Raw genomic sequence first — 23,173 nt, 5'->3', positions numbered from 1 at the left:
ACAGCATCTCAGCTGACAAGTAACATTATGCAACTAAAGTATATATTAAAATAAAAAAATCTTCCTCACCCATTATCAACTGTTAAACAAAAACTAACTAATTGTTACAATAACCACATAAGGCCAAGCAGACTGATCTGGTAATAAAAAATAAATAAAAAGAAAAAGTTAGTTGTGAATAAATGTTTAATACATTTTTGGAACTGAGACCAGTCTTGAAACTTAGTGAATTCACCATGTATGTTTGTTTTTAACCAAACTGTTGGCGTGAGAAGACCTTTCTTCAAACAAGTGTTTGAAAACCTTTGTCATTTCTATGCACCAATGCTATTAATTGTTATGCACCTTACAATTAACTATAATTTGTATGAAGAGTTTGGGACTGAGAAAATAAATTGAATTAAAGTGAGGAAAACATAAAAAACAATTATCCAAAGTCATTATAGGCTTATAAAACAAATTTATTTACATAAATCAATACATTTAAAAAAATATATATATTTATAAAAGTAATAAAAGAAAGTAAGAGACAATTAAACTATTTTTCAAGAGGAGCATAATTAAGAAGTTTTTCAATAAGATCCACATGCCCAAGAAGCATACGTCTACAGCAGTAACGTTTAAGCCCTAGTGCGTCAAGTGCATCACTGTAACAAAAAGTATTATTATTATTATTATTTTATGGTTCATAAAATTTAAAATAAGGCATTTTTAATTTTATTTGTGAATAATGTTTTTACAAAAAAGTTAAATTAAACACTACACACATCAAATCACTTCATAAAGCTGATAAGAATACAGAAACAAACAATAATATAAATTACTTAACAATTAGTATTATTATTAAGTAAGTATTATTAATAAGTAAGTAGTATTTATTTAAAACATTATGAAATTACAATATTATACAACTATACTGATAATTTCAGACAATCATAATTAAGGCCTATTTGGATAATTATTTATGAATTTTTAATTTATCAAGGTTCTCCTAATTAATTCATTTTTAATTAAAAGAAAAACTAAATAAATATGACACTGTATAACTAATGAGAACAATTAATAATAATATAAGTCAATTATTTCCTACTGTAGCTACTGTTGGAAGTAAGCTTTTAAAAATTGCAATGACTGTTAAAGCTTTAAACCTTCTCATTCTAACCAAACTAGTGTAGTTATAAATCCAAAAATCCCTTCTTAAAAACATTCCATCAAAATTGCATGAAGCCAAATAAATCCGTAAAATATCTGTAATGGGGTGCAAGTCTTTAGTTAGCAAGAAAAGGCTACGTAAGGCTTAGGAGTTAATAAAAATCATTCTTTTAACAATGCAATCCACTAACTTCGTGAATTACTTAGAACCAGAGTTAGCTAATTCCACAATTAAGACTAGGCAGTAACTTTAACAGCTGTATTGAAGATGTTAGTAAAGATTTTTCTTGCCAAATATCTAATTCCGGCCAAAAAAAAAAATGATAGAATAAGAAAAATAAACAGGAAGCTTGCTGATGTTTTTAGTATTCAGGTATACAGGACTTTTAAAATAAAGAAAATAATTATGGTAGACAAATCTTGGGAGTTATTTTGATTTTCTATTTGGCTTTGAAGTTGCTTATAGAATGAAATAATTGGTTTATAAAAATTGACTGAGCATAAACTGATTATAAATATACAAGCATAATGAGGACTTAATATAAAAGGGCAAAGCACGAGGGTCACAGAGAGCCCAGTCTGGAGGGAATAGGTTTGTTAATTTTTGGGAACTTATCTACAAAATAAATATTGACACACTCAAAATCAGTTTATGACTCTACTCTGAACAGAGTTGGGCAGGAATCATTACATGAGTAATTTAATAACATCTTCAAGCACATGTTTCAGTTGCACTATAATTACACTAATATAACCTTTAAATTGTCCAAAATATAAAGAATTAGTGGATTTGAAAAACAACTAGACTGCAGTAATTGTAAGATACAAATGTAAGTGTTATTACAATTACTTGATAAGTTAGAACTATAATATGTTAATAAATCTCTACGCCAGCTAGATATCCTTTTTATATTTTGTAGCCATTGTAAACCAGATTTTTACTGTTTTTGTTGTCAAGTGTTAGTAATTAAAACTAAAATTATCTGTAATTGTAATGAAATTACTTGGAATTTTAGTAAAAAAAATAATAAGTACATAAGAATGTAATTGTCATTTAATTTAGCTCAGCTTTAATTGTAACAGGACGGACCACACTCACAATCACAGTAGTACATAATATTGAAATTAAAATTACAATTATTTGTAATTGTAATTACTTTTTGCCTAACTCTTACTCGAAGCAACTAGAACCATTAGGTCCTATGGCCAGGACTGCTTCAAAAACCAGTGAATAGAAAGCAACTTTTGAAAGCACTGAATAAATTTTAATGCTTACAGAAATATAATATAAAAATATTCCTCACTGTATGAATGGGGACCAATATAAAAAAAAAAGGAAAATGATGTTGCTTCTTAACTGTGGATTAGATCTAGAATATAATCGTGGATATCAAAAACAGTAGAAAATATTTTTCAACTTACTGTGTCCCAATGATTAATACTCATGAACTGATTTCTCCTTAAGAGACAAATTAAATAGTAAAAAAAAAAAAATAATAATAATTTATGCCATAAGGATACTCCAATTAAAACTGATTTTAAAAAACAACATGGTTACCATTAGTACATAACTATTAAAATGCAACAATACAATGTACTTTTCATTATAAGATAAAAGAGACTAAAAATTATAAATTTTAAATATAAAACAATAAATTATCAAAAAGGTATTATAACTTACCCTTCTGTGTATTCAGCTTGGAGAAGTCCTAAATACGACTCCCATTTATTGCCAATGACTTTGCCACATGTGAAACACCGCACTGGGATAATCATCTGAAAATTGGAGAAAGTCCAAAAATGTATTAACTAAATCAATAAGCTATTTAGTCTGTATAACAATTTTATTAACATTTCTTGAAATAAGTATTTTTATTTATTGACCTCCTCTAATGTATGAGATAAGAGTCTATATTCCCACAGAGACAACAACAGAACAATGGGTAAGTATTTGTGTGTAAGTGCTTAAATGACTACTCGCTCATTCACCATGTTGGAGAGACGTTTGTGAACTAGTACCAAAATAAGTATAACTGATACAAATGTAAGCTTTAAATAATATTAATTTTTATCGGACTTATTACTCCTCAAATAAATAATAAATACCTCTCAGACCAAATATATGATTAATGGCCAAGCTTGAGATCCTAACAAAGATTTTGTCCATGCTGGTCCCTTACTCATTCAAACAAGTTGGTTAGTTTGTACAGCTGCACTCACAGTCAAACATTAATCACAGGAAGAATTTGGAAAAATAAATCAAATCAAGTGCTAATAAGCAATTTATTTAGCACATGATGGGAAATCGGTAATGTTATGGTGTACCCAACATGCTTGAATGTTCAATGATCTTGATGAAGAAATTCTATATCCCCTAAAGTCGTAATACTGTACTTGAAAGATTATACTTTTCTAATAAATGAAGATTCATCTAATGAAAAAAAAAAGTAATAAATTATGTCTGAAAAAGTCCTTCCTAAAAATATATTTCCATTAAAAAAAAAAAAAAACAATTATTCCAAATTCTCTATGGTCAAAATAAAAAGAAAAAAAAATTAATAATTCATCTTTTTTTACAAAACTAAAAGTCTTTCTTTTCTAGAAATGGAATATATTCCCATTGCTTCTCCTCTGCTTATGAATGCTATAGAATACAAGATTTATCAACTATAAACTACAAAAGTAGGACAACATGTGACAAAATCAACAATTATTTGTTAATTTAACATTAAAAAATCATTAAAATGTATGCTTTTGTCACAAAATAAAATACCTATCTAGAGTAAACAAATTGCAACATGTTGAAACCAAATTAACCTTCAAAGAATAAAAGTTTGTGTGAATTGATGATTTTGTTAAGCAGCTTTCGAATAATTAAATGATATAAAAATAGTTTTTGAACTAGAATTGAGTTTCTTACCTTGTTTAACACAATAAGTATCTAAGGTGAAACCGAACCCTCGACAGAACCTTCTAGACTGGTAACAGCAAACGTGTTGTTTACAAGTTACCATGTGGGTATTGATCAGTGCCGAACGGTGGCGCTATCTGTAGGAGGCCGGTGCCAGCCTAATCAGTGGACAAGAGGTGGCGAGTGGGGGGCTCAGCTGAGCAGTGTCTCATAGGAGGCCGATAATACAGCATGGGCAGGTGTCAGTGAGGATCGTGTGCGTGTGTCTATGTGCGTGTGTGTGTTTCGTCCAAATAAATTTTACGAGCTCACAATATGTCAGACAAGCCGACACGTGGACAGAGCAAGAGGAATAAGCAAGGAGAGCAGAGTGACGGTGAAGCAGAATTATCACCGGTATAATTTTAATCATTAAAAAAAAATAAATAAAATCTTTAATATTTATTTTATAATTATGCTTTATCCTATAATTTCAATGATGATTTTTTATGAGAGAATACAGTACTTAAAATAATAATTAAATAAACGTGATAGAAATATACACAATCTGCTTTTATTGATCAGGGGTACATTATATCCATCTGGGATTATTCGCTAGTGTACAATAATAATAATATATTTATGTGTGTGTTATACATATACCTTTCTAACAAAATCAGATTAGTAATCTGTAATTAGTAATAAGTAATAAGTGCCTTGCGAATTATATCTTTCTCAACTTAAATTTAACTTATTATTATTTTATAAACATGTGGTAAAGCAAATTTTAGTATGAAATGGACTATTTTTTTTTGTATTTATTATTGAATTATACTTTCTAATGAACATATTAATTTTCTAAAATGTTCAAGCTTCAAATCTAAAATAAATTGACATATTTTTCTTAAGATATTTTTTCATCGAAAGTATTATTATTATTATTACTATAGTATTACTAATTAATTATTGCACTGCTGAAGTTACCATTACTTCATAATTATATGTTACACAAACTTTTTTCTGAATTTTTATTTTATAGATCAGTATTTAGGGTTGTTAAAATTTATTTATCCCATTCAGTACCAGACAGAGAAATAATCTTCGTAGAATCCATAATAATGCTGAATATATCAATAATTATATCGTACCCATTCTATTAACCTGTTACTCTAATGTTCCTAGAAAAGACTAAGTGTAGACTCCTCGCGGATCTCATTTCTCATTTGTTAGGAGAAAATAATTTCTCTAGGAAACTTTTTCCACTACATCTAAATATAGCAGGTGCATTTATTATTACCCCCTTAATTGGAAAAAGTAAATTGTATTTCAGAATTTAAGTTAAAATTTTGATCTAAAAAAATATAGTTTATAAACTATATTTTTTAGTTCAAAATTTTCGATTAGGAGTATGAAATAGGTTTGATACACAGGTGCACCCCATCAGAAAATTTCTGAAAAATGTATTATTCAATCTGTTCAACTTATGGGGATAAAATCAAATATTATAGTGACTTATCTATTAGTAAAAGATTTTTATTATTTTGTTTTTACATGGAACAGTATAATGTTTTATAAAGAAGGCAAGGGTTTTCCATCAATATTTTAGTTACATTTTTTTATTTTACGTTTACAGAAAATAATTAAATTCTACTGAACTGGATAAAATGAAGACAGTACATTAATATTTAATTTGTTATTGAATTATTTTAATACATGATTTAAATTGAGTTGTCCGATATATATGGCATTACAGGCATTTCTCAATACTTCACTTAACAAACATATTTTTTAAATTTATTGTTTCACATTAAGTGAAATATTTTTAAAAGATATCGAACCGATATTTTGATCAAAGGGTTCGATGTCTAAAAGATGTGCCGAAAGATTTCTATCTAAAACCAGACATACAAACAATAATATTTCTAAAAGTATATCTAAAAATGAATGATAATATAATATTTCGTACAGAATTTTTTCCTCTTTTAACCTGATCTTAGAAGATTATTTGAGCGATGAATACAGAGTGAAGTTATGATGTGAAATAGGAAAATGAAAATATATCTTTTTTTTAAATATCGATGAAGAATTAATCATAAATTGCAGGTGTACATAGCAAATATATATGGTATATAGATAGTTGAGAAAGTAATATCCATAACAGTTGAACAAACGAATGACCTATTACTAAAAAGTCGTAAATTGCATATGATAAGAAACTTGAGTAAACATGAGTTTACCATTTTCCTTATTATTAACCCTGACGGTGCCGGTCAAAAGAGGATAAAAATAGTTAACAACTATTTATTTTCCTACGTTTCGAGCTTAATCAGGGCTGTTAAAGTTGATAGCTTTATAGACCAAATTCTCTAAAGCTATCAAGTAAGTCTAACATCTAAAGCTATCTGGTATGTCTTTGAATCTATCAACTTCAGCCCTGATGAAACTCTACTAAGTGGGGCGAAACGTCGGAAAAATAAATAATTTTTAACTGTTTTTTTGTTCTCTTTTGACCGCAACCCAGGCCATCTTCTTCATTATTTGAAATTATACGGTTAATTATTTATATATGTGATAATAAAAATAGTATATGTCCTCTATGTACCTTTTTTTTTTTAACTCTGCCATGAACTATTTTTTCTGTAAATCTTTTTCGGAAGATTAATAGTTGACCGTTTGTAATAGATTGTAGGAAGATAGTCTGGCTGGTTGTTAGCAAAGGTACAAAATAGTAAATATTAACTACTTATTGCTAACTAATGTTCCACATTGATAACTACTTTTCAGGGCTAAATGGGAACAAAATACAAACATCGTAAATATGGTAAAACAATAGAATATGAATAGGAATTTAAAAAGTTATATATATATTCCCTGCAAAATGTATTACACTTTTACTTCTTCTTCGTTTCTCATGACACCCGACAAACCACAAAGTTTCACGAAAAAGTGATAAATAAGATGAGAAAAGAGAATTAAAAAGAGGTTATTCAAAATAAGGGACGATGAAAGATGAACATATTTTGGTTTTATTACTTTAACTAATGGATCTTTATTCTCAACCATGAAACAATAATTAATTCTCCCTCAAACCTAGAGGTTTTATGTTTTAAGATGTTATGTACAATTCAAAAATCAAATGAAATGTACAGCTTTTCTCCGTGGCAAATTAGCTGTTTTTTTTAGGCTTATCACCAAAGTCACAGGTCACCCCACGAAGATTTTCGGAAATCTACATTACCTTCCACCGATTTCTCAATTTAATTTTAGTCTTCCTATAATGATTCTGAAACACTCTATTATCTTTTTCACATACTGATATAATAAATAATTAATTCGAGTAATAAACCATTGTGTAATTAGAAGATTACAGGGGAAGATGTTTTTGTTTTAACTCATTTTTTTTAGAATCAGGTGGCTTAATAAGTGTAGATTGAGGGAGTTCTAGACAAACAAACAAACATAATGACCTAATACTAAAAAGTCGTAAATTGCCCATGATAAGAAACTTGTCAGGAGTTTACCCTTTTCCCTCATTATTTACTGTAATATGTTATTATTTCTTATTTATTCTTCCGGAGTAGGAACTTTATGGAATACATAAAAATAGCCACTTCTTGTTCTGTATCTAAAACTTATTGCAACCTGCAACAGTGAATACTTTAACTGTTATATAAAGGAGATGGTCAGTAGTGGTGTTGAAAAGGTACAAAAAAAAAATTAGTTATTCACTATTCATTTCCCGACGATTCGCGACTTTTCACTTTGCAGGGTTTCACCGGGGCTTAAAAACATTTAAGATAATAAAGCAAACTAAGGTAGGATTAGAAATTATGTAAAAATAAGTGAAAAATTATATAAGATGTACAACAATAATCAATAAAATGTACAACTCTGAGTATATCTCCTTTATATTCAGTTATGGTCTATCATTTTTATATATTAAACTTATACTGTTATTTTATATTTACTCTAAAACACTGCCAAATAAAGGGCTTTGAATTCCTTTGTTAGACAGTAATATCCATAGTAAAAATAAGGGCAAAGGAGTTCTAATTCATTTATTAAATGTTAGCCGTCTATTAATAGTTGATAAATATTTTTGTTCTTCTGGACCGCAGATCTGACCATCTTCTAAAGTATTTTATGCTTATACTTGGGTAGCGCTAACCATAAGTAATACTTTCTGAAGCTGTTTTTGAAGGCAATATTGAGTTAAAGTTACTCAATAACTTCTAGTGTTTATCTTGCTAGGCAACGAACTAAGGTACCCTAACCTGTCATGATATTATTTGATAGCCAAAGTAATCTATGCGTGCATAGAAGGGAGGAAGGTGGTTTAGCGGAAGTTGAAAAGAGAAATGTACGTTTCGTCGGGGTAACAATTTATCACGTTACCTGTAAATAAAGATCTCACTTGAAAGACGAATTATTATAATCATTGCATATCACATTGATTGCTTACACATAACGATTTAAAAAAATGTTACCATCTTAAATTCTGCAACAATACATTTTATCATCTCTATGGAACTGGATTTTTATCTTCTAAAATCTAAAGCATGGCACACAAGACGAAGAAACTTTCGACTGACAAGAAGAAACAATAGTCCATTAGACACATTCCGCTGGAAAGAGCTTTTACATTTTACTTGTTATTTTATTAATTTTGTGTATATTTTTAATATTTATTGTATATTAATTTTTACATTATTTATTTCAGTTTTATCTCTACTAATAGTTAATTATTCAATTAACTATTAGTAGAGATAAAACTAAAATATTAATTTTTACATTATTTGTTGATTTTCTATATCTATTTGTTATTTATATATTTTTAATGTACATTTGTATATCTATCGCTATTTTTCCCTATCTTTTAAAGTCACATTGGGTTCAGGAAAGGGAAAAGGATAGAAAAATAAGAGACAGTGAAAAAGGTGGGATTAACAAATAAAAAATTAATTAGTATAGAAAGAAGGAAAATCATGAAAAAGAAATAAAAGATAAAAGAACCAAAGAGATGAAACGAAAAAAAAAATCATATTCTATTATTATGTATTATTACTTGTTTACTCGGATAGCCTATTTATTGTAAGATCATAAAAATTGTGTGATTAGAATAGAATAAGCATGCTTATTGCTGTAGGGAGCAACTCAATGATGTTGGCGGCACAACTTTGTTGTTTTTTTAAAAACGTTTTTCCCCTCCTTTTAAAGAAGCACGCTAAATATTAAAAAAAAAATATGCAGAGACTTCTTGAAGCTTGGACACTATGAATAGCTGATGGTAGTTCTTTTATTGCTCCCAAATTTCTTCGCTACACCACTTCACTTGTAATAAATCGAAGTTCAGCCAAGAAGGTACCTCCAACATCCACTATCCAATACTGATATGAACTCGCCATCGTAAGGTTGTCCTTATCAAAACGAAATCTGTTTCAATGCGTTTTAATATGTATTTTCCTGCATATAAAATACACTGGTTCTCTCCTTAACCAGCAAAATGGTGTAAAATAGAAATCATTGCCCTGTACTTTAGTGTCAATTACATCGAAAATAAGGAACTATAACGCTTTCGATGACCGACTTCGATATAAACATTTCCAAATTTTTAAATTATTATTTTTATTTAAAACTTTATAACTCAACAATTCTTCTTCACAAATGTTCTTCTAGAAGCACGGTTTTGTTTTCTCCACTTCTTTACGTCAGAGGGAAAGATACTTTCCTGGGTTGTTTATGTTTGAAGTAGTGTGGGAATTGCGGAACAATGCTTCCATGGGCTTTTTATAGCAGCTGAGTTCCAGAAAAGTAATGGCTTGCCTTCTGTTCTCAGAGGAAGGTGAAACAAAAAGTCGAACAGGTGTCTTTTACAAGCAGAGTATCCTCCTCATTTTGGATACAACCCCTCATCATTAAAAGTTTTCTGAGGCTTCATTTTATTGTTATGGTAATTCAGTTTCGTCCCATCCTCTTTGCCAATTAATCTATTTATTCAAAGGACTTTAAATTATTAGAAGATTTTTAATTGACGGCTTGTAATTAATAGTAGGAAAAATAGTTATTAGTAATCCGTTTGTAAAGTTACTAGCTTACTGTAACTTCAAACTTGTCTTCTTTTCTTATTTTAATCAACTATTGACTCCGGATTAAAACTAGTGTGGTTTAAAAAACAAGACAAAATGTTATCTCGTTAATATATGCCGACGTTTTGGCCTACTCATTATGCTATCTTCAGAGCAGAATGTCATTGATCGCGTCGCCAATCGTGATCTACATATTTTATTTATTTAGTTCTTAAGTTATCTATTTTCTCCAGATTCGTAACAGAAAAAGAGGATGGGACAAAACTCATAATTTTTTTGTTTCATTTAAGAAATTGAAGTTGCAGAGTAATTCAATAATCGTCCTTAGTCTAGTTAGAATCTTTTACTACCAATCAATTTGCGATCTGGACAAAATAATTCTTAAAGAATGCTGTTTTTATTTTCAATAATGAAAATTTCTATTTTATTCATTAACTTTCTATGATGTGTTTATTGTTAACCGTAGATTCAATGTGAGGAAAAGATGGTCGTGGGTGCTCTCAGTAATAGTAAACACAAATAAGTAAAATTTATTCTATTTGTTCCGACGTTTCGGGCTAAATATCAGTCCTTCATCACAGCTGAAAAAAAAATTAACAAGATAGCAAATGATACTAAGAAAAGATAATATCGTAAACTTAAGAGATTATACAAAGAATAAATAAATAAAAAAATCAAAAATATTAGAAAAAGAAAAAAGGATTAGAAGTCAAACTGCACCCTATGTAATTAATAAATAATGGAAATTACAATGAGTATTATGGGTAAATGAAAAATATATGAGCAGCTTTGTCGTAAAACATGTTCACTGCAAAAATTAAAAAGTTTAGTTCTACATTTTTTTTTTTAAATATAATATTTTACCTTCTATCATTAGTCACTTATCATAACTTAATATAAACATTATTGTGTTAAGAAAACAAATTTACTAAATACCATTCGAAAAAAGTATGAAATCAGATCAAAAAAAGTCGATGATGCCGGAAACTATAATTAACAAAAAATTTAAGTTTTACGGCAGTATGTTCCATGTTTTACGACAGAACGCTCCATATGTAATATTATAAGAAAACTGAAAATATATGAGTAAATTAACAAAATGACTGACAAAATTTACTTTTAATTATTATGCGTCCAAAACAAATGTAAAATATTTTCATAATATAGGGATGAATTATTGGAAATTAATTAAATAAATTGAATAGGGAGAGTCCTCTTTGTTAAATTGCTTTCTCCTTATCAGTGAAAGCAACATCTGTTTGCTACGTGTTCACTTAGGTATTAATAAGGAAAACAAACTAACATGATATTAATAATTGCTTATATTACTGATTGGCCAAGAGATAAAGTGTAGGGACGTTAATCGGTAGTTTAACTTATATATATGTCGATAACATCGAAGATTTCCTATATTTCCTTTATTTTAAAGAGCGGGGCGGGGAAAGGTATAGATTTTTGAAAGTATTTTGTATAAGCGATACAAATTTTCATTTGGTAAATTACAAGAAACGTAGAGAGAGGAGGTTATATGAGTATAATATATATATATATATCTTAATAACATAAAAAAGCCAGATTTTTTTTTCCTATTAAGGGTACCCACTTTCTGTTCCAGGTTTGACTCACGGCCCACAGTAATAGAATAAATAATTATCTGTTGTTTTTTTTTCATACTATCGAATTTCGAATATACCACAGTAAATGAATATTAATGTATACTTAATGAAACCAACAAAACATGCATATTTTCTTTTTTTATTATCTCTTTTCGTTTCATTCTATTTTATTTACATAGTAATTTAGTCATGTTTCAAATCGGAACGAAACCTTAATGTTTTTTCAGCTAAATTTTGCTATAAATAGTTTATTAAAACTAAGAAAATATCTTGTTTAACAAGTTAGAACTGAATATTATATATAATATGAAAGTAAATAATTAACGAATAGTTGATAGAATATTTTTGAAGATAATCCTCTGGAACAGTTAAATTCAGAGGTCCTCTAATTAATCAATTGGAAAAAATGTTCAATAAGTTAAAGGGACATTTTATTACTTAATTATAAAAATATTATGTATTTATAAATAATTGATATTAATTCAAATTATGAAGAACATGGCCAGGGATGCGGTCATAAGAAAACAAAAATAGTAAACAACCCAGTTTCATACTGACCTGAGCAAAAACAGCCCTGATGGAACTCTTCAAAGTGGGACGAAACTTCGGAAAATAAATAGTTGTTAACTATTTTTATTTTCTTGCGACCGCACTCCTGACCATATTCTTCATAATTATAAAAATGCTTTGGTTTTGATAATCACTGGAAAACTGCTTCCTAAACTCGTAACATCATTTTGGTTTTATTATCCCCTCCCTCTTTGCTGAACATCCAAATAAAAATCTGGTACCCACTTGAAAGTATATTAGTTTAATTTTTCAGGTCAGGAACCGTGGTTTGACTAACTTCCGGATGTATGTAAAATAGCACATGACGTTCATCGGAAGAGAACTTATTTATTTTTATTTTATGTTTTAATTCCCAGTTATTCCTGTCGAACAGATCCGTTACTTATGACTACATCTCGACAAACGACTGACATGGAATCCTCATACAAGACTAAAAAGACAAGAAACTGATCGTAGATTCCAACTATTGCAACATTTACTAGACAAACGGTCTAAATTGCCAATCCATTACAAAAGACTGATCTACATGACTATTATAAGGCCTATCTGGACATACGGAGTTGACCTTTGGGGCTCCACTACACCATCAAATTCCTCCAGAATCCAATCCTTACAGTCCAAAATCCTTCGTAAAATCCTTAATGCTCCTTACTTTGTCACAAATCAAGTCATCCATCAGGACCTCAATGTTCCATATGTTGCCGATTTGGCCAGAACCAGATACCGTTCCTTCCATAATAAACTTCTCAACCACCCAAATCCAGTTGTTTCTAACTTGGGTTCTCCTTCATTACCTAATAATCCTCCTAGGAGTCTGAAAAGAAGATGGCCTCGAGATCTTCTCGTCTAGAAATGTTATTGGAGATCTATCAGTGGGTAGATTCTCCAACTGTTTGTATCTTGTCACTTTGTCACCTACAGCAAATTTACTTGATGTATATATGTGTATACAGTTGTAAATAACAATAAATAAATTATTAAAAAAAATATGGCCGAATGGATTGGAGTAAAAGTTATGATAAATCTTAACTAATTATATTTTTTGGGAAGGATTATCAAAACGTCTTTCGATTACCTCATAAGATGGTATACATATTTTGTTGTCGATAGTTTTATTACTACATTTTCAAAAATACTTGTTAACATCAGTGTTACTAGACTAATTAATAACATTAAAATTCATCCTTGAAAGAGACAAAAGAAATTAGTTATAAATATTTATAACTGAATAGATTATGAAGTGGTTAGAATAACTTATAAGTTATAGCATATTAATAAGCATTCACTCAACCGGTGGTGGAACTGTTTACTGTTCTCCTAGATACACAATTGGCATAAAGAAACCTGATTTTAGTTTATTTTTCATAGAGGATCTATAACTTTTATGAGTTTCTGGTAATTTATTGTGTAATACTTTAGACATACTATATGTCTAATATTTTAATATTTTGTTTTCATAAATTTTAATTACTCTTTCATTCAATTTTGAGTTGAATACAATGTTTTTCGACATACAATTTTTATTTGACATATATACAAAAAATCCCTTGATTTTCCTAACCTGAATGAATTCTTAGTAATTATATTGGTATCACTATAAAAAGTAACTAGGAAATCTTGTCGTACATCCCAGAGAAAGAGGCACAACGCAAAATTTTTATCAAAATAAATTTTGAAATTTAATTGGTTGGACGCACAGCATTCCAAAGCGCAACCAGCCCTCAAGTCGGGCAGAGGCGAAAAGATACAACAGATATTTTAAATGTCTTTCTACCGGTTAATTAGAAGATTTTAATAGCTTTAAACCTTCTCATGTTAATATTTACACAATACACATGGATCAAAAGAACAAAATCTTTGCTATACACTATATATTGCTATATACTAGTTCAATTCATATCATTTCAATTTTATGTATCGTGTATTTTTTTTCAGATGAGTTGCTCTAATCGTCCAGAATATGTATTGTTTTTCAAGTTGTTTAAAAAACTATTTTTTTTTTTTTAGATATTAAAAATAATTTGTTCTAAACCACTTAAGTCCGAATTGTTTGAAACTCAATTGTTGGGTGCAACTATAGCATGAGAGGAACCACCCTTAATAATTTCAACATTATTAGCATTTCCGTTGATCAGTAAGTGAGTGTGATGTTGGGAGTTGTGATTTTTCCTAAGTAACCTTCATGTATGCAACGGCGCCGGTTCGATTCAGGTCTAGGTGGGTTAACTTTGGCTTCATGACAGTCTCATTGCATGAAAACCCTAACTATGGATACTTCTTGGCATAAATTCATGGAATATACATGACTTATTGAATTTCCTTTAGGTAGAAGAATTCATGAACAGAAGAAAAATAAAATTTTATGTTTACTTCAAATATCTTATAAATATTCAATCGCCGATTTTCCCCTCCTTTTTTCCCCCGTGTACTAAAGGTTTACGTTTCTTCATTCTCTTAGTTTTTCGCTTTTATATTTCCAGCATTGTCCCTTTTCCGGGTTTATGCATGAATGTGAAAATTTAATTTGCATAGTAAATTGCTCATTTGTTGCCAGCGCAATACATGAATAATTCAAATTCTGAACAAGATCCGTTGGTGATTTTTTTCGGTGCTAGAGAGTATTCTTGAATTTATTTATCTTTTATAAAATTAAATTAATTTTTATTAGAGTGCTACCAATGGGTAGTTTCTCTACACTCCTGTATCACTCCATAATAACATATATCAAATTTACTAAATGTATAATTATGTACAGTTGTAAATTCCAATAAAGATAATAATAAAATTATTTTCGATGTTAATTTTATTTTCAAATATTTTGTGTTAAGGAACTTTTTTGCATAAAAAAAATATGTTGCAGTGCCCTCATTATACAACTTTCACTTTAGAAATTCATATTTTAGGGCTTCTTGAGGTGAAAATAACGAATATCAACTATGTTAACAACAGTTTAACCAAACATAATGAAGCCGTGTACTTATAAATGCGATCGAAAAAGATCGGGTGGTATCAGTTTTTCCTCCTCTCCTTTATCTTCTTTAATTATTTATTATTTTTTAAATGAATCTTCTGTATTTATCTATTATATATTATTGCTAACAATGGGAATTGGTTATTTATTTCAACTAAGTCAATTTAAAGGAACTATAGAGGAAGACGTTTTAAACATTTGTCATTTAAGCCCTGCTAAACTATTTTAATGGGAATAAGACCTACCTGAATTAAATAACACTTAATTGTTCATTAATTTACAAAGATTGTTGGAAATCGTTGGGGCGTTTCCGAGTAAATTCTAAAAAAGTATACGATTCTCCAAAGTGGTACTTCGGGTTCGTCGATTTTAACGAGAAAGTTGTTGTAACATCTCAGGCATATACATGCCATAAATATCTAATCTATACAATACAATTAGCGAAACATTATACACACAGACCATTAGGCGAGACTTGGGAGGGGGGGGGAGGGGGAGGGGATTTCATGAAGTGCATTTCCGTCGAAGACTCGATTGCGATACTTTCCCTTACTACATGTTCTATATATCGGTAAGTGAAAGTAAAAATGTAGTAAGTACTGATTAAAGGTGCGGTCTGAAATTTACTATTGTTTAAACATGTCAACGTATAAAACATGAGTATTGAAACGTTCTGTTCAATATCAGTCGAAACTTCAGCCAAAGTTGTAGGCTTTCATTATGGGTAGGAAACGACATAAGAAAGTAAGATAAATAAAAAGAATTCATAAACCTGTATATAAAAATCTGAGACATATAAACAAAACAATTTAAAATTAAAATGATGAATAATATGTAAAAGGAATATACAATTGTAGAAGGGGGAGAAATAAAAGATAAGTGTGATCAAACACGAACTTTGCCTCAAATAAAAAAAAAAATTATAAATACTTCAGTAAAGTTATAAAAAGGTAAGATATGTATTACTATATCTCAATCATTATTATAATATAATTAATATATAATATATTTTTTGTAAATCTCCTATGAAAAGGCGGAAATTATGTCGACGGATGCTAGCTTTAGCAAGAAGGTGTTGAACGCAGATTATGAGCAGGTGAAAGTAACCGAAACATTAAAATACCTAAGAGAGATAATCTATAGCAACGATTCGGTTAGTGTGTTCATAGGAAAAAGAATAGCCAAACTGGAAAGACTTAACTTAGCCACCAGAAACGTTTACAAAAGAAAAATGCTTCAATGCAAAAATAAGACACTACAGTACAGTAGTAAGGCCAGTGCTACTGTATGGTATGGAAACACTCAGAGTTCCAAGACTGGAGAGGGTCCTGAAGATAGAGAGGAAAATTGTGAGGAGAATTCATGGACCCAAAATAACACAAGAGGGGTATAGGAGAAAATCCAATCAGGAAGTATATAGGAATTTGGAAGACCTGGGAACAATCATCAGGACCAGAAGACTGAGATTTTACGGGCACATGATCAGAATGAAAAATGTGAGACTAAATATGAAAATTTTCAACTAAGTCTGCAGCTATAAAAGTATTGGGGAATTTGTAAAACAAGTGAAAGAGGAACTGGGTAGACTAAAAATAACGGATGAAGAATGCTTGGATAGAGAGCATTTTGAAAATAAACTTAAAGAGGTTGGGGTTCTTGTTGAAAAGAAGGAGAGCCGAGTGAAAAAATTGACTGAGGAAGAGCGAGAGGAACAGTTCAGGAGGATGAAAGGTTATTGGAGTAGAAGAAAAGTGGAAGGTATGAGGATGAATCGAAAATGATATTCGCGTGGTCCTTACTTATACTTACTGGCTAGTATGTGAAAACAAATACAAAATAATTATTAAAATTCGGTATGAAATGAAACTATGTATTGAAATTATCTTGTCTTATTTACAAATATTTTGTTTTTATTTATCTTTTTGGGTGAAATGTTTTAATTTGTTGAAGAACAGATACAAAAGTAAAGTATTATTATTACTTTAAATTATTTTTCAAAAATACTTGTGGCCCCGAACACCTCACAGTGCTTTATGTTTAGGCTAAAATTGTTTTGTTTTTTTATATGTACTGCCAGATTTCTTTATTTGCAATTACCATATCTTATTTTTATTATATATCTATGGGACAGTTGACGGTATCTCGGAGTTCATCGTTATGGTCAAAACTAAACATAAAATTTAATAAAACTGAAATATTAATGCCGACCTTAAACCCACTTTGTAAGCTTTTTTGGTACATTTTTTAGTCGGTGCTATGTATTTTGAAACTTTTATTTATTTTTGCTACGATGTTAATTTTTTCATAAAACATAATTTAACGAAACGAACATAAATTCTTCAAATTTCATAGGTCGGTTATGTCACTGAGTTTGGGAAACTGGCGCTATCTAGTTATTTCGAGTATACTAGAGAAGCGAGATAAGCTGACAGTGGAATTGCTGTCTCCTGTTGTACCCCCTTCATTGTTAGGGCACCCACTCAGGAATCTCTACCTCTATCGCTTACCCTATCTGTTGGTTAATTTCCGCTATTAAGCCCGAAAGAGAGGCAAAATAATTAACTATGAAACACACTTCAGTACACAATGCATATTGAAATTATTGAATATCAGGCATTGTTAAATTTTTTTTTTCATTTTTCCTAGTATCTTTTAGGGCTTTTTATTTTTAAAAAAATTAGTTTAGAATTAGTTGTATTACATAGTCCTCTTTTAAAAATAATTTGGTCTTTCTTTTCATTAATTATCGACATTTTATATTGATCCAACTTATAATGGCGAAAATAATAAATTTGTCGCAATATCCACGAGGAAGCCAAAATTATGATCGATCGCATTTTTATAGCACCCTTAATATTCTATATAGTTTAAAATACTCATACCTACATACGGTCATACACCCCGAACAAACGAAAAGAAGTAATAAATCCCGCCATGGTCCGATTTTGGTTGGTAAAAAAATTATTTAAAAAGTATTTTTTACTCCTTTATATAAACTGAAATTGATATAATTCTAGGTTTATAAATAAGATGGATAATTCGTACCTTAATTGTCAAATCGATCCTTCTAGCAAGAATGTTTTAAGAATGAAAAGTCAGATACCTTCATTAAGATTTTTGTATATGTTCTCTAAACTGCAAGCAGATATTTCTAGGACCAATATCAGGTGAGATTTTTGTAGAATTTTTTCGGGAATCATAATTAACATATTTTGGCGAGCATGGGACTTTTGGAAGATTTTAAATTATTTACCTATAGGATAGTTACATTTTTCTTAGATTTTGGTGCATGATAACTGCACATGATCTGCTGATTACTTGATTATGATAATACATTTAATTACTAACGTATTATTGTTATTATACATTGTATATTTAATAATTATTTATGATCTAATACCTAAAAATATTTCCAAGAAATGTGATGAAAGTTAAGTGAACTCATATCTTGAAATTATCAGTGTCCTATAAGGGTTGCTGTTACAAAATAGTGAAGATGGATGTTGCATTCGATACAGCTATATCCATGAGCAATACGATTTCTCCTTCGGTCACCTTTGCCTAATACCTGTCTTTGAATAACCCTTTTTATGTTGTTTTTTTATTTGAAAATTACCTTAAAATCCATTTCCTTGATTTCATGCCCCAAAATAATCGGGTTAGCTCAGATTACTTAGTTTACCTCGGTTACTTTAGGTATGACTGATAAATTGTATCGTTAGATTCGTGTTCGAAGTTTTTATTTGTCTAGCCAGTAGAGACGACTTCATTCTGTTTTCCGACAGCAGGATTTCCTTGGCACATGTCCATTCTTTGAATACAAGATCCCTAGCGACCGATTTGTAAACCCCCTCCCCAAGAACTGCTTCCTTTAGCAAATGCTTCATTATTCATGCTAGCTCCTTTTGGAATTCCTTACTCAGTGATATGCGTTAATTCTTCCCAACGGCTTCCTTTAAAAACCTCTCATTAATTCGCATCCTTACGTATTAATCCACGAAGTCCATTTACAAATATATTTACAACAATTTAGCAATACTAAACGTTGCTATTTTACATTATATTTATTTTCAGTTGGTCCATGATTATCTGTTGTAAGTCGACAGTAAATGAATATCCAGTTGGTACAACTATATTTTTCTTGGAATACAACATGTCTCAGAATAAATGTTACTCACCGTATATTAAATTTCTTATTAAGAAGAAGATGGTCGGAGGTGCGGTCAAAAGGATACAAACAGTAGTCAACAACTATTTATTTATTGATATTTCGCCCCATTTTGTAGAGCTTCATCTGGGCTAAAAATATTCCAAAACAACAATTGTTGTGATAAAATATAATAGTGTAAATTTACTGTGATTAAAAGTTTTAATTTAATGTGAAGAATTTCGGACTGAAATTATTGACCTGGGCATAATAACCTGCATACAGTTTTTTAAAATTGATGTGGTTCTAAATTTGTTTTTAATATTTAGGATTATGTTGCTATGTTTTGTAGCTTTTTAATGTAAAGTCATTATTAAAAAGTTTCTTGGTAGCTACTCGTTCTATAATTTCCTCTGAACGGAGACATAGCGGTGCTCTATCTAAAGATGTCCTTGGAAGGACCCAGAAACCCCGATGACTTTCCCCAAGTTAGCAAGGACACTGACAGACCTTGGCTCGCAGCTAATGTGTTGCTGTTTGCAACCTGTCTTCTCTGTCATCAGTCAACACCTGTCACTATCTAAGGATGCTCATTTTGTCCATCTGGAGATGTCCTTAGTTAGCTATATATGAGAACTCATTTACTTTATAAGTAATCAACTGTTGATTCCCGACTGATGATCCCGACTTGTTTTTATTTTTCTCCTCTCATTTAGACTGTAAGTCGTAAAATCTGACAACCTATCTCAAAATACGGTATCGTTGGGACATTTGAGGTCTTATTCAAAGTAGCGAATATTGTGGTAAAACTTCGGTTATGCTTACTTAATCATTATACTTAAATTTGCATCCAAAAGCTAAATAGAGAACTCTAAAGTTGGAAAATCCGGTCTACATTGTTGATAAATTTTAGGTTTTGAATATGTATATATATATGCATATAACACAATGCTCACGTGATTTTAACAGACGCATACTTATCTTAAAACGAATAAGAAATTAACAATCATAAGATTTCATTCAAGAATTGGCTCTTTGGTAATGTTAATAAGTGCATCAAATTTTTATTTATATCTTTATAATCTCTGTGAGGTTAAAGTTATTTTTCTGATCCTATCTGAGAAATTTTCGTCGCCATAAAATTATAAAAGTCTGACATCAAATTGTTACGTTCACTTAGTTATATATGAAATAATAATATGATAGTAAAGTATTAGAATCGAAGTAATAGAAATTTCGAATTCCAGTTTTCTACGGAGATATACGTTTTAAGGTCACCTGAGTCCAAAAAGTTTCTCAAAATAATGTGTGTGGTCAGCCTTGCTCGAAAATGAAAAATCGTTCGAATTTTTTTTTTTAGTAATTTATTTATTGTTATTTACAACTGTATAACATATATACAACAAGTAAATTTGCTGTAGGTGAGATACATGATAGAACTCCAATAACATTTCTAGAGGAGAAGATCCCGAGGGCATCTTCTTTTCAGACACCTAGGAGGATTATTAGGTAATGAAGGAGAAGCCAGCTTAGAAATAAGTGGATTTGGGTGGTTGGGAAGTTTTCCATCGAAGGAATGGTATCTGATTTTGGCCAAATCGGCTACATATGTGACATTGAGGTCCTGATGGATGATTCGAGTGACAAAGTAAGGATCATTAAGGATTTTGGACTGTAAGGATTGGATTCTAGAGGAATTCAATGGTTTAGTGGAGTCACATAGCTCAACTCCGTATGTCCAGATAGGCCTTTTGAAAATACTAGACTTGATTTTCTGACCATCTTTGTCAGTTACCATGTGTTACTTCCAACCACATATCACTTACCATAACGTATTACCAATATTATAATGTTATAAAAAGGAAATTTTCTACACATTCTTTTAAAGAACTGTAAACTTAGTTTTAAGATATCAGATATTACCGAAAACTTCAATCCACAAAAAATGTTAGATACCATCTTTTACGACCGAATGTCTCATATATCAATATCCTAAACTTTTCCATATTTTAACATGATATTTTAAAATATAAAAAATATTTGTTAAACCAAGAAATAGAACGTTCATTTTTCTTATCAAAAGTCTTTTTTTGGTTTTCCTAATTTTCGGGAAATTATTAATATTAAATATGTATTGATGTTCCATCCTCTATGCAATTTGATTTAATTAAAGATTTTAATAAGTATAAATCTAAAAGTTTAACAGTTTATTTGGATTATATTCAGCTAGCACATTTGATGTTTCCGTTTGACTTTGATTTTTTTCATTGAAAAGTATTAATTTCCAGGTTATTAATGAATCAGATCTTGTGTCCAGTTCCTTTTCAGTCTATAGTATGTCATGACTCTGATTACAAACAAATATTATTGTGTGGTCTGAAACATAGGTAATTTCGAAATTTATCTTTATTTTTTTTTCTGCTCGGCTTATGTTTTGTTTCAGAGCGCGTGCTTGAATACAAAGTTCTTCCAAAGAGCCAACAGACTTATTATAGTTTTGTAATATGCAGCTTGTTTCGCAAGTTGAGTGAGTGTAGAAAATGTGAAAGTTGACTGTATTGTCTTGCAAGTTCTTGTCTTTTACGTTTTTTATGTGATTTCCAAGTGAGTCTTTCCATTCAAATCCGTAACTATTATCTTGAAAAACTATGTTTACAAGCTTTACTGCGGTTCATGTAACATATTAAAATTATTTTGGAAAACAAGCCGAGGGCGAAATTATTTTGATAATGAATACTTATATCGGTGAGACATTGATTTATCTCTAAGGCGGTGAGCCGTAATATATTTGGCAAGGTTAGTATTAATCACGATATTGGGAATGTTCTCAACTTTATTTTTTAGGTAGTCCATTAAATTAAACAAAAGGAAGAAGTTAGTTTAAGCATAATCATGTAACTGTGACAATGTTATTTCAGGTTTGTCCTTGTATAACTTGATTATGCTTTAATTAATTCCGTATCTGATTAAAATTCTATAATTCTTATAAATAATGTTAATTAGGTTTCTTTTATAAAAAAAAAAATGTATTTTTAACTTTGTGATATTGTAATGAACCCCCTTTTTTTTATTTATTTATTTATTTTACAATTGGTTTTTAACGCTGTTAAACATTGTTACTGGGCAGAAATGGCCAGTTATATTTTTATATTACAGGCCACTAATATGTTCTATAATATGCAAGTTATTTGCGACTAAAAAGTTTCACTTATTGTAGGAAATGTACAACTTTTATTACAATATTAATATTACATGTTTTTGGGAAATTAACTTAATGACTATCATATTTTGGGCTTTGTATGGTGGTAATCTTTCGAATCACTTTAAATTTAACGACTAACAAATTATTATTTTACTAAAAAATAATAGTTTACACTATTTTGCTGAGGGTCACATAATAATTAATGTACAAATTTCTTGGGAAAAAAATACATTTAAAACTTTATACAGGTTTAGGTAATAAATTAGGCTGTTTCAGACCTCTGATTGTTTATTTTCAAATCTAATCCCTAAAATCATTATTATTATTATATTATTTTATGAATTTGTTTTTGATTATACGATTTATTAGTAATATTGTAACAGCCAAGGAATGCATTTGGACTTAATAACATCACGCTACAAACTGAAATCGTACTAAAATGAAAAGCTTGCATAGGTACTTCGAAATTCTAAGTATATACCAGGGCATTCAAAAAGTCCTGTCGTTTTTCGTTTGTTCGTTGTTTATTTTGATTCTAG

General features: G+C 29.8%; 2 protein-coding genes across 4 annotated transcripts in view; one reads left to right on the top strand and one right to left on the bottom strand.

Moving 5' to 3' along the window:
- Positions 1–440: 440 nt before the first annotated feature.
- Positions 441–4,209, bottom strand: Rpb10 (DNA-directed RNA polymerases I, II, and III subunit Rpb10). The gene is made up of 3 exons (XM_014424407.2): positions 4,073–4,209; positions 2,834–2,928; positions 441–647 (listed from the first exon to the last, which is right to left on the bottom strand). The coding sequence occupies exons 2-3, from the start codon at positions 2,926–2,928 to the stop codon at positions 539–541; spliced, it is 204 nt and encodes a 67-aa protein (XP_014279893.1). The 5' UTR covers positions 4,073–4,209; the 3' UTR covers positions 441–538.
- Positions 4,210–4,237: 28 nt separating this feature from the next.
- Positions 4,238–23,173, top strand: part of ssp6 (short spindle 6) — a 242,148-nt gene continuing 223,212 nt past the window's right edge. The window contains exon 1 of one of the 3 annotated variants that reach the window (XM_014424402.3): positions 4,238–4,459. In XM_014424402.3, coding sequence (XP_014279888.1) covers positions 4,379–4,459 — 81 coding nt within the window. In that variant the 5' untranslated portion in view covers positions 4,238–4,378. The remainder of the gene's footprint in view (positions 4,460–23,173) is intronic. The other 2 variants (XM_014424403.3, XM_014424406.3) reach the window with 2 other exon arrangements.

The sequence above is a fragment of the Halyomorpha halys genome, unplaced genomic scaffold (genome assembly GCF_000696795.3).
Source record: "Halyomorpha halys isolate HHAL.00 unplaced genomic scaffold, Hhal_1.1 Scaffold469.1, whole genome shotgun sequence".
Classification (NCBI taxonomy): Eukaryota; Metazoa; Arthropoda; class Insecta; order Hemiptera; family Pentatomidae; genus Halyomorpha; species Halyomorpha halys.
The sequence above is the reverse complement of the archived record's forward strand: the minus strand, read 5'-3'. Positions and strand labels throughout refer to the sequence as shown.

Excerpts from the sequence above, each read along its gene's own strand:
- Rpb10 (XM_014424407.2), bottom strand. The coding sequence starts at position 2,928 with ATGATTATCCCAGTGCGGTGTTTCACATGTGGCAAAGTCATTGGCAAT. Across the intron at positions 648-2,833 it reads CAAGCTGAATACACAGAAGG|TGATGCACTTGACGCACTAG; the intron begins GTAAGTTATAAT and ends TTTTTGTTACAG.